The following is a 12,542-nucleotide window of genomic DNA, read 5'->3' as shown; positions in this document are numbered from 1 at the left end:
TCATACATAGCTGTCAACGCAGCCAAGGCTACGGCGCCTGTTCGCGCTCCTCGTCCGCATCGTAATGTAGTGCGTCGAAAGTGACAAGAGTAATGAACTAAAAATTAAAGTTATTTTTGGTTAACATTGCAGCATAATAATAATGGTGTTTTATTTTGGAAAAAGATTGCTTTTTCTTTAATGTTCTTCAAAACAGAGTGCCTTAGTTTTCTGGTTTTTTTTCGGCTCCTCCTGTATCAGGTTTTCGCAGCTAGGCCGGCCGGTGATGTCTTCCGCGTTCGTCTTTCGGTTTCCGAGTATGGAGAAAATGGTAACGCTATCGCCTACTCGCTTGTTTTCTTCACCCACTGCGGCTTCAAAAACATCTCCTGCTCGCCTGTTCTCCAAGCTGAAGTCTCCGAAATTTTCGAAAGACTCCAAGCAGGTTATTGTCAACGTTTACTCTAGCGTAAGGAAGCGCTTCCCGGAGAAGACTGTGCGCGAAGTTCTCGAAACTGTGGGCGAGATGACCGGGGTGAGCCCTCGGACAGTTGCGAGGTTCAAGAAGGAAGGTCTCGCTACTGGAATAAGATCACCGCAAAAACGACCTAGCCAGGTGACCATATCTAGCTCTCGCTGTGTTAAATATGACAGCTTTGCAGTCAACGCCATCCGACTCAAGTTACATCGTATGTATGCCGAACGCGAAATACCTACTTTGGACAGAATCCTGGATGAAGTGAACGAAGATGCCGATTTGCCGGACATGAGTAAGGCTACCTTGTGGAGGCTACTAAAAGATATCGGTTTTAAGTTCGAAAAACGAAAGCGAAGTCTTGCACTCATCGAGCGATCTGACATCGTAGCCTGGCGGCGCCGGTATCTCAGAGCTATCAAAGCATTCCGGAGCCAAGGGAGGTAAGTGTTTCGTTTTAATGGTCGTTAATACAGCGATTTGTCCTTTCTTTTGCCGCACCTTAATTACATCTGTTTCCGTCATGTACTATTTTTATGAATTCAGGAATACCGTTTCTAAAACAAAATCAAATGCGAATCAGTGATGACACGGATGGTGCTTTGATACTGCAAATAAGAATGAATTTCTCGCTTTTTGTGTCCTTTTCCGGTCCTTGCAACTTGGTGCCGATTATTCAAAAAACATTAAAATTATAATTTTTGTTTTGAATAGGCACTTTCAATTCGCATGCTGAATTTAAGAATACTCTATTGGAGATTCAAAATCTTTTAATATTTGAACACGTGATCTTCTTTCTTTCCATGGCGAATATTTTGATAACAATGACTCAAGCGAGATTTTTATCTGCGGCTTCCGTGCAGGTGCATCATATACCTCGATGAGACTTGGGTAAACGCTGGCCATACCAAGCAACATGTGTGGAAGGACAGCACAGTCAAGTCATCGCAAGATGCTTTTCTTAGGTGCCTAACAACAGGTCTGCCAGCGCCATCAGGGAAAGGAGGCCGCCTGATCCTCGTTCATGCAGGAAGCAGCCACACAGGCTTTGTGAGCGGTGCTGCCGACTTCTTCAGAGCGAAGAAGGGCGCATCAGCGGATTACCACACCGAGATGGACGGCAATTACTTCGAGGAGTGGTTTTCGAGCAAGCTTCTGCCGAATATACCCGACAGCAGCATTATTGTTATGGATAATGCCCCCTACCATAGCGTCGCCCTCGAAAAGCCACCAACGACATCAACTCAGAAGATTGAAATCCAGGCATGGCTCACAAGGAAGGGCATATCATGGTCAGCAGACATGGTGCGAGCTGAGCTACTCGATTTGTGCAAACGAGTAACGAACGGACACACTGTGTATGCAATTGACACACTTGCTGCGAAACATGGCCACGAAGTGTTGAGACTGCCTCCTTACCATTGTGAATTCAATCCAATTGAGCAGGTGTGGAGCATGGTGAAAGGCTTTGTAGCAAAAAAAAAAACAAAGCTTTCACCTTGGCTGAAGTTGAGAAGCTGCTCCCTCAGGCTTTGGAACATGTATCAAAGGAAGACTGGAAAAAGTTCTGTGCCCATGCTGAGCGTATTGAGGACGAAGCCTGGGAAAGGGATATAATTTTCGACGAAGAAATCGAGCCAGTAGTTTTCACTATGGTAGCTCGAGCAGCTCATCAGAAGAATCCAGCTCTGAACTGAGTGACATTGAGGAGCTAGAGCATTAAGGTGCCACTACGGTGCGTTAAAGAGCACCTGCCCAGGGTCCGCACATTTTTTAAAAACAAGCCCACTGCATAGATGAGGCATCGAAGATATCCTCCGCAAAATATGAAAGCTATGCGCGCCCCGAAAAGCTGTAAAAATTCAAATCAAAGCCCGCTAGTTCTTTCCTTCCACACAAAAAAAAAATCCACGCCCTCTACTCTGGCTCTTTTGGCGTCATGCAGGTCCATTTCGCTAAAGGCATTCCATTGAGGACGAAGCGTTCGATGGCCTGTGCAGCGGAATCTCTGCTCAGGGCCTAAAAATGCAGAGCTTTCAACAATCCCCATCTCGCCGCACTTGCTCACTCCCATAACACACCGAATCCGACATCTAATACAAAACATTACTACGACCGGAAGGACTTCAAGGAATTTTCCTTGTGACAACAGCTTAAAGAGGAGACCCGAGTCAGACGCTCCTCACTTTAAAGCCGCCGAGTACACCGATCAATACAAGGTTGCCGCTAGCCGAGGCTGCTCCGAATAATCGACGCCACACTGAATTCTATCACCACACAATGATTCATTGTGTGCCGCATGCTAAAAAGTCGTTCAGTACCCGAGAAAAGCACTTCGCAATCACGTCCGTCGCCAATACACTACACTGCATTTTCCCTTCGAGACAAGTAAACAGCGCTGTGTTTTTCAAAGTAGGTATTAGAGTTTGACAGTTTCGAGTTTCTACCTAATGAATCTTTTAAGAAAAATAAAAAAAAATAATAAAAAAACCACCCGAGCCGGGAGTCGAACCTAGGCCCTTTGTAAAATGAACAGAAAGGCGCGCGCTTCGTACCACTCAGCCACGACGCGAGGCGGACGGATACATTTTGCTTGTTTTTTGCAGCGGACTACTTTCGTACCTTTGGCAGCGTTGACAGCTATGTATGAAACGGAGTATAGTGGCCCGAAAGACGCGGGTTTGATCCCGGCCGCGGCGGTCGCATTTTGATGGAAGCTATACGCTAGAGGCCCGGGTACTGCGCGATGTCAGTGCGCGTTAAAGAGCCCCACGTAATGAAATATCAGGAGCCCTCCACTAAGGCGTCGCTTACCGCTCCAGTCGCTTACCGCTCCAGCCAGTATCCCATAAAAATTGCTAACAGCAGCAGTCGATCTGAGTTGGCGTACGTCGGCAGATCAAGGGCCGCCTTGTACGCTGTCGTAATGGTGATATTAAGTGCATCGTCGTCCCTGCGATTCGCATGATAGTAGGGGCAAGCGTACATGATTCTAGTTATCATCAAGCTTGGTGTGATCCTGCCCAGGTCGGGTTCTCTCATGCCCTTGTGACGGGTGGGAATACGTGTCACCCGCGCGCCGTGCTGGTGCCTCGTGACGCGTAGCCGCGTATCTCATCCGTGTTGTATTATTCTGAATCAACATGCCAAGAACCCTTATCGTGGCTACCGGGGTTATCGGTAGGTTGTCAATGTGCAACTCGATGGAATCCCGAGGGTCGGGTTCTGGCTCTGAGACTTGTTTGTTTCTTATAACTAAGAGCTCCAATTCAGCCTATGAAATTGCAACACTATTCCCGTGCAAAAAAGATTGTACTGGGTCGATAGCTAGCTTTAATGGCTCTGCAATCTATCCGCAGGATCCAGGTTTTGTCGATATGGTGATGTCGTCGGCGGATGTAAGAAATATGGAGAAAGAGGATGCATCGAGGGGAAGCAAAACAAAGGGGTCGATGGAGCGAGGCCCCACAACATCTATCCATGCGAAATGGATCCGGAACACACCCCCATTTAACTGCCGTCTTCATTAAGATGGTTAATCGACCCCATACAGTATATTTTGTTCTTCTCTTCCTTTCTTGCATTGTTTATATAGAGGATATCAGCAGTCTCTAGATATTTTCCTGTGCACTATCTTGTGTAGATGTAATGCAAGACCTGCACGCGAAAACGTACATGATATGTATATCATGGGGGTGGGTGGGGGAGGGGGGGAAGCACTTTTATTTATTTACTTCGCCTACCGAAGACAAGTATCGCTATCTGATCATCTGAGCTAATCCGGTTTGCCCAACCCGAAATATCGTCGACAAATGCATCGCTTGATTATGTCGTTGAGAATCATTAATTATCACACAAAAATAGAATTCCAGGTTATATGCAGTACAACAGAACGCGAAAGACTGTGCACAAACATGTCATAAGCAACACTAACGCCTCAGTGCACAACCAATTCAAACAAGCTGTCATTTATTCTATGAACGATAGCCGGCTGGAATAACTTACCTTGCAACGCGGTCACCTTACCATCACCCGAAGTATTTTTATCTGCAGTCAGATCAAGCCAGTAAGTTTTTTTTTACTTCGTTTGGTTCTTCGAGTGTAGGTTTGCGGTGCTTTTGACGCTTACATAGAAATACGAGGTCTTTTTGTGTGCTTTACGAGCACATTTTTTGCGCAGAAGCTTGACAGTATGCTCATGTGCTCTCTTTTCATATTTGTTGTTGTCTGGGATGGACCAAGCATTTTTACACATCTGGCACCTAGCCCTACCTCGGCCACCAATAGGAAACCAAAAGTATTCAATACAGAAAAAGAATATAAAGGTACAGCTGCCAATTTTTGCAGCTATAACTATAACACGGGACTTTCTGCAGACAAAATTTCTGCCTCTCCCGTAACCAAGAGTAGAGTAAGCATGAAATGTTTACGGGCATAACACATTGGTTGTAGATGATACTAGTGAAAATGTTGAAATGGGTCTAGAGTTCAACCCACCACACCACACATATTGTCAAGAATCTATATGCAGCGCGTTCGAATACTCCGCGAGCGTGTGTGCATCTGCGGACGATGCAGAAGTGTACGCGGACACGACGGAACGCAGGCCTGACAAGAAAGTATATGCAGCGCGTTCGAAACTGTGTAAAGTGCGTGAGTGAGTGAGTGAAAAACCTTTATTGCCCAACAGAATGACACTACCTCATCCAGACCTCTCCTGTCCTATACCCTCAGTTGAGGGAGGAGGATCAGGAGAGATCCGGCCGCAGGGGTAGTCGCGTCAGATGCTGGCCAGGATCTCTTGTATCCCGGCGGCCTCTTCAGCCAGTCGGACGGCAGTGAGCTGGAGCTCAGGGTCCGAGCTCCGGAGCAAGGTCTCCCAGGCTTCTCTGCTATGAATGTTGTTTGCCCTGCGTGGGGATTGGCTACACTCCCATATTATGTGGTCGAGGGACCCTATCGCTCCGCACTTCTTGCATTTATCGTCCTCTATTTCTGGAATGATATGTTTCCTTAGAATTGGGTGTGGGTAGACATCTGTTTGTAGACGCCTCCACGCCACCGCCTGTTGATTATTTGGTGTTATGCTAGGCGGGGAAAAGTACCTGCGATGTTGTCTGTAATATTCTGTAACTTCCTGACAGGAAATTAGTCGCCCTTCTCTCCCGTGATCAGCGAGCGGTGGCCCGTCTTGTGCAGTTCGGTGGTAGAGATCTCGTGGGCCGCCTCGTTGCCACGGACAGTGCGCAGGGGTCCAGATTATATTGATTGTTCTAATTAATGTCGCTTGCCTTAAAATTTTGGCAGCGAGGGGAGAGACTCTCCCTCTACTAAAATTTTGGACTGCAGCTTTGTTGTCGCTTATGACGTATTTAGCTTTGGAACCGACGCAAGCTAGTGCTATCGCGACCTCCTCCGCTGTCTCAGTGTTTGTCCATAGGATAGTTGCGGCCGTAATGGGGCTACCCGCTCCGTTCACTACCGCGACGGTCGTGTACTGACTGTCTATCGCCCGCTGCGTCTACGTAGGCGACCTCCTCCTGAGGCTTGCCACCGTAGATGCGTTCTATCACCTCAGGCCGTTTTTGTCTTCTTTCCTTGTTTATTTCTGGGTGCGTGTTCTTGGGTAAGGGGGGAATCCTGAGATTGCTCCTAATTTCCATGTCGATGTCCTCCCTCTGTCTAGCTCCCCTGTCTGTTTTGAGTACGACTTTGGCTAGTGTGGCTCTTCCCGCATGTGTTATGCTTGAGTCTCTCCAGCTATGATGTATGGACTGCTTCTGCGAGCTCTGTAAGCGTGTTATATATGCCCAGTGATAGGAGTTTTTCCGGGGATGTGCACATGGGCAGGCCTAGAGCTTTCTTGACGCACTTCCTTATGAGAGCGTCGATTTTTTTCCTCTCTGCTGCTTTGAGATTTAGGTATGGCGTGAAAGCTCTTATGAAAGCTCTTATGAGCCAAAGTAGGTTTTTCTCTTTCAGACCGCCTCTTTTGCTCGAGGCACGTTTGATGAGATTGAGGGTCTGCATCATGTGGCTCTCAAGCTTTTTGATGGTTATCGTGTTTTTTTTCCATTTGACTGCATATGAAGGCCTAGGATTCTGATTGTGTCCACTTTGGGTACCTCCTTTCCTCCTACGAGTACAGAAATCTGAATTTCCGAAGGTGGTTTGTTCCTCAGAGCCTTATCGTTATATATGAATATTTCAGATTTTTCGGGCGAGCATTCTAAGCCCCTTTCTTCTGTATACTTCGAAATTATATTGGCAGCTAGATTCGAAAGTGTTTTCGGCAGCACTTTGCCTATGTTACACTGGTGACGTCACCACGGGATTACATCACACATAATTGATGACGAAGTAATGACAGAAATACTAACAGGTGACTAATTACTGATTAATAACTAAATACTCATTAACTGCTAATTAATGGCGCTTAAACTTCGCCTGTAGGAGCGAAACGCGACAGCGTGTTGTAGCGCTGCCAGGCAGTCCACGGAACGCCAACAGCTGTTCGGCGCGATGTCTTGCGCTTTGTACGCAACGCTTTTTGAGGGAAGGAAATTACGCAGTAATTCTCTGTCATCTTGGTGGACACCCGAACCGCACTGTACAGAAAGGGAGCAACGCCACCACCCGTTCGGCACGAGGCTACCGGCGTTTCTATGCCGGAACTCTAGGAAGGCTTAGAGAGTCTCGTTAGATCTCGTACAGTGCCTGGATGTTCTCGTTTCAGCTCCCGGATGTGTGGACTTCAGTGCCCGGATGAGTGGAATTCATTGCCCGGATGTTGGCTCTCGGTCTCGGCGTAACGTCACCACACTGCCGACAACGGGAGCTAAAAGCATTTAATGCTTAAAATGCACCACGCATTCGTGTTCCTAGTGGTTGGCACGTGGTGGCGCCACATAAAAAAACATGACTGAGCAGGAACGTGGTGTTCAGACCAGCAGTGCGGTACGTAACAGAGAAACAGCAAAGTTTCTAACACTTGTGATGGTGTCCAGCACCGTCACTGGCTGCTTAAAGTCACGCAGTTTTAGCCCGCTGTGTAGTGTCCGTGTTCCATTTCACTTTCAAGCAACGATTCGCCGTCACACGCAACGTATTGTTCTTCAAATATGACGGACGTCCAATATTAGCTTCTTGGTTGCTGGTGCAGGGAGGTAAATGCAAGGTTTCCCAGGTTTTATTAGAGAGTTTTAGTATAGCGTACGTAGACATACGCAAAGGCATAGCGTACGCTAGAAAATAGCGCCAGTCGCACTGCGCATGCGCCAAACGCTATTTCAAATCGATGTCTTAGGTACGTTTGCGTTACGTACGCTATTTTTCGAATGTTAAATGTAGCGAAGTACTGCATTATCTTAGCAATAAGGGCCATTTTAGAATTGGACACAGCCTCACTGCTTCGATATTTGCCTAAAAATAAAAGTTTGTATATAGAAAGAGGTATGTCTCAAAAATTGCGAAGGAAACTTCAGTCTACTTATGTGCTATAAAAGCAAAAGCGTTTTTTTGTATTTTAATTTCTTTTTAATTTTATCTACCTGGTTATTGTATTATCATCCTGTGTAATCCTAGAGGCCGGATTTTTAGGCACTAAAAAGCACGTTTTAGGCGCCATAAATAGGCGGCTAAAATTGCATTTTAGGCATCTAACGGAGAAAAATAGGCACTATAAATTTTATCAAAAGTGCACACAGTTCCGAACTTCAGCGCGCAATATCTGCTGTAAAATAAAACAAAAACACAGCATAAATAAAAAACATGCTTCAGCAGAGCAAAACGGACGGTTACCAACCGTTTTAAAACACTTTGGTATACCTCGAAACAAACAATTCGCTTGTCGTGTACAAAAGTAGAAACAATTAACACCTTAACAAGAGGCCATGTATTTAGAAATTGATACAAACATTGTCAATTCAAAGCATCTGACAAATGAGTTCAGTCATCGCTCACACAGGAATTGAACAGTGTTTTATAGTTTGTGGCTTCACGTGTCTGGAGCCACGCGACTATCAAATGGTGCTTGCCATTAGAAGGGTCTGGAAACCATAAATACGAGATGCTAGAAAATGTTACACACAGTGCTGCTTGATGCGGAATATGCCGAAAAGAATCAGTTCTGCACGGGCCTACGTACATCCACGAGGATCCATGCTAAAATAAACATCATCCATCTAGAAATCACTGCTAAAGCTATGAAAGCAGTAGCAGACAAGCACCATCTCCAAGTTGATGGACTCAAATTTATGCCTCTTATCAGTAAGAACAAGCTTGTATGCTGAAAAGGAACGCTCAACATCAACGGATGTTACAGGAGCGTGCTTGTACTTAGGAACATTTGATGGCTTTACAATGTTCAGTATCATAGAACGTTCACCGGTAAGTACTCCTGAAATTTGCTTGAGGACAGAGAACCCCTCGTTTTTGTCCAAGACGGACTGCAACTTTGCGCGGATTTTCTCGGAAACTTCTCCGTGAGGTAGAGCAGCGATTCGCTGCTGCACATTCTAAATTAGTCCTATGTTGGTAGTGAGCACTACACCCCCACATTCCATTTTTTTATAGGGCTCGCAGGAAAAGTGAAGTTAGCGCACAAGTACGCGAGGTCTTCTTGGAGGTTGACCTGACAGAGGGCAGCTTGAGCCCTCCTGACTAGAGCACTCTCATCATCTGAGAAACTGTTTATGACGGTCTTCAGGTCAGAAAGGTGCTAGTTGTAGTAATCAACGGCTTCCAGCTACGTTCCCCTACGTGTGATGATAGGCTCCGGCGGGAGAGGCACTTCCGGCGCACTCACAAGAAGGCGCTTTCAAAAACACACCCTTGACTGAAGCAATAAGTTCATTACCGTCCTTGAAGTGCTTTCCGAGTTCTTCAGAAAGAAAAAAATCTTCGGAAAAAAATCAGTAAAACTGTTTCCAGCAGGTTTATTGAACATTTTACAGTTGGTTTCAATTCGAACCAACTGGAAATTATTTGGACGAACTTATAATTCACTGCGTATACTTTCCGAAATGTGGTTCCATCTTGTCAACTACCACTTTAACAGCCAAAGTCATCAACAAGCTGCCACAATAAAATGGCAGAAAATAGGAAAAAGGTTGCTTCGATATTTTAGGCTGACGTGGTTGGTATTGTGTACACAGCCGGCGTAGGTAGAGTGTTCACCAAAGCCAACTGACGAGGTCATCTAATTTTGCCACGTGTGTGTTCTACTCAAAACCGAAATGAATTCGAAAGCAAACAGAATCTGAAAGCAAAACCACAGCGTATTTCAGGCCCCTTTTCTGTAAAATAGTGCATTATTAGGCACCGACGTCGGAAATAGGCATTTATAGGCACTGACACTCAAAATAGGCATTTATAGGCACTATAAAAAGAGTATTAAACATATTGTCAGCACCTAATTCGTGCTCATATGTAAAAATGGTGCGCGTACGAAGCGTTGAAAAAAATAGGCATTTGCCTAAAATCCGGTCTCTAGTAATCACATACCTACTCATTAGCATACAGTCGCAAGGCAGCTAATAGACTACGTTCATCTTTGTGCGTCAAGAACCAGCGTGGTTTTATGTCCCATGGTTATATGCTCTCCCCTCGATCTGAAAGTCCTCGGTTCAATTCCCAGCACCTTCGGTAGAAATCTTTTCATTGATATTACGGAGATGTCATCGGGAATTTTTGGACCACTCCTGCTTGTCAGCGCCGACGCCGCATTTGGTGCCCGATGAGCCACATAGTGCTTTCGCATTGATAAACTGCACACACTAAAGATGGCTTGGGCGGTCAGCGTACGACCCTTTTCTAATAGAGCGTCACTTGGCGTAAAATATTCATGGCAACTGCAGCCGAAACCAGGGTCGCTGCGCAGAGCTCATTTTTAAATACTTGCTTACAGTCAGAATCAGAATCTCGGGCTGCGTAGATGCTGCATGTTGCCATAAAATCACCCCAGCAGTTCGCCAGGAGGCTCTTGCATTGACTTCATCCTGCGGTGTCTGTCGTTGTATTTGCGCAGCGCATTTGCACTTCTACATTCAAATAAAGAACAGATTCTCCAGTACATCTCTCAAGATTGTGTCACAAGAAAATCGTCTGACCACTGGACAATGGTTGGATATGGAGCACAGTTCTCAAACTTCCTTCAGTAGACTATCCATACCCTTCGCATCGATCTTCTAGCTTATGCGGGTTGCCAGTTGATAGCGTAACAGTGACATTCCCCGTTAAAGCGAAATGAACACAACCACAAAATTGAGAGACGACTCCGATCGTCGGTATTGCGAAATTTAGGCGCAGCTCTTCACACGCCATCTACCACAGCTGTAAGGTGGCGTGTTACTGCTACCCACCCTCCGGGATCTCCCCGTGGCAGGCACCTTCGGGTTGTGCACTTCTCCGCTCTTGTCGGGGCAGGTGGCCTTTCGCTCTGCTAGTACCTGCCATGGTTGTCAGGTGGTGTGTTAAGACAACGCCGACGCAGACGACTACGATGAGGAATCCTGAAGCGGGGGCTAATTGGTTGCTTATTGGGAAAGATAATGACGGAATAACTGCCTCACATATCTCGGTGGACACCCGACCACGGCGTAAGGGGAGGGTAAAGGACGGAGTGATAGAAGAAAGGAACAAAGCCGCGGTTTAAAAAAGCATGTTGAGCATAATTCGCTATGCGTGCCTCCCATTACTTGGGTAGTAGGTTTGGTTAAGAGCTACAAAGCAGTCGTGCATCATTTCGACAGCAGCAGGATAGACCCTATCTGTGCAGTATTTTGCCGGAAAATTATTTGGGAGAGCCGTTCGTCATGACGCTGCCGGATTTCTCATATCTTCAAAATACCCGAGCCCAACTAGTAAGCACAGTGATACAGATTTAATTGCGGGGTAAGCGGCTGCGTTTACTTGGAGACGAACGAAAAATGGCCTTTCGGCTGTAGGTTTCTAGTGTACGTTAATCATATCCACGTGATATCAAATATTCGGATGCCTCCACTGAGGCACCTGTTCATTTCTTTGTTTTCGCACCGACTGAATTTTCTGTGCAAGTCGAATACGCAAAAAGTGTTTTTACTTCATTTCTGTTACGCCCTTTGCGGTACTTTATATGCACTGGAACGAGAAAATTACGGGAGAGACCTGCCTAAATTATAAAGAAGACTAACACTCCGACCAAACGCTCATGAGACGACTGCCGCCGGGTGCCGACTCGGCACCTTCTATGGGGTTGATTGGGTAGGAGCGGAAGACGCACTTCTAATGCGACAGCATTACTAATCCCATTACAAGAAAAGCTGGTGTGTGTGTGTGTGTGTGTGTGCGTGTGCGTGTGCGTGTGCGTGTGCGTGTGCGTGTGCGTGTGCGTGCGCGTGCGTGTGTGCGTGTGCGTGCGCGTGCGTGTGTGCGTGTGCGCGTGCGCGTGTGTGCGTGCGCGTGTGTGCGTGCGCGTGCGCGCGCGGTGTGGTGTGCGCAGGGGCGCAGGGAGCGGTGTGGTGTGCGCAGGGGCGGCACACCACACCGGTCTCCGGCCAATGCCCAGGCAAAGCCTGAGGCAGGGCCTTTCCAGTCCCAGGCAGGCGCAGCCAAGGCTGCCCTGCCACCTCTCAAAAAGCGCCTCGCCGGCCCCTCAGTCGGCTGTCCGCAAGGCTTCCCCCAGTCGAGAGAGGCCTGCAAACCGCACACGCGTGGGATCTCCGCGGGCCTCCAGAGCTTTTATCGAGGCGATGGACACAACGCAAAACTCGCCCCCGCTTCAGCGGCGGCACAGATCACTTGGGCGAAAAAGAAAAGAGCCCAGTAATGGCACCCCCAAATCCTCTGTCGTAACTTCTTTACTACACTCCCAAAAATCATCCAACATGGCGTTCCTTATACATTGGAGCTGCCGTGCCGTACTAAATAATTATTCTGACATGAAAGAACTTCTAAACACACTTTATCCTGTGGCTTTATGCCTACAGGAGACAAACTTAGGTCCCAAACACCAGAATATCCTAAAGAAGTATCAAGTATTTCGGTGCGACCGAGAGCAAGCAAATAGGCTCTCAGGAGGTGTTGCCATTATTGTGCAGAGTGGTGTTGC

The 12,542-nt window shown here is 46.9% G+C and overlaps 1 protein-coding gene across 1 annotated transcript; it reads left to right on the top strand.

Moving 5' to 3' along the window:
- Positions 1-307: 307 nt before the first annotated feature.
- LOC149336530 (uncharacterized) lies at positions 308-12,260 on the top strand. The gene is made up of 3 exons (XM_089554159.1): positions 308-897; positions 1,318-1,717; positions 11,934-12,260. Exons 1-3 carry the CDS (start codon positions 308-310, stop codon positions 12,258-12,260), a joined length of 1,317 nt encoding a protein of 438 aa, XP_089410285.1.
- The last annotated feature ends 282 nt before the right edge of the window (positions 12,261-12,542 follow it).

Source organism: Amblyomma mixtum, chromosome 7 (genome assembly GCF_055824585.1).
Source record: "Amblyomma mixtum isolate Tamu chromosome 7, ASM5582458v1, whole genome shotgun sequence".
Lineage (NCBI taxonomy): Eukaryota > Metazoa > Arthropoda > Arachnida > Ixodida > Ixodidae > Amblyomma > Amblyomma mixtum.
Note: the sequence above shows the minus strand (reverse complement) of the source record. Positions and strands in the feature narration are given on the sequence as shown.

Excerpts from the sequence above, each read along its gene's own strand:
- LOC149336530 (XM_089554159.1), top strand. The coding sequence starts at position 308 with ATGGTAACGCTATCGCCTACTCGCTTGTTTTCTTCACCCACTGCGGCT. Across the intron at positions 898-1,317 it reads GCATTCCGGAGCCAAGGGAG|GTGCATCATATACCTCGATG; the intron begins GTAAGTGTTTCG and ends GCTTCCGTGCAG. Across the intron at positions 1,718-11,933 it reads CTCAGAAGATTGAAATCCAG|GGGCGCAGGGAGCGGTGTGG; the intron begins GCATGGCTCACA and ends TGGTGTGCGCAG.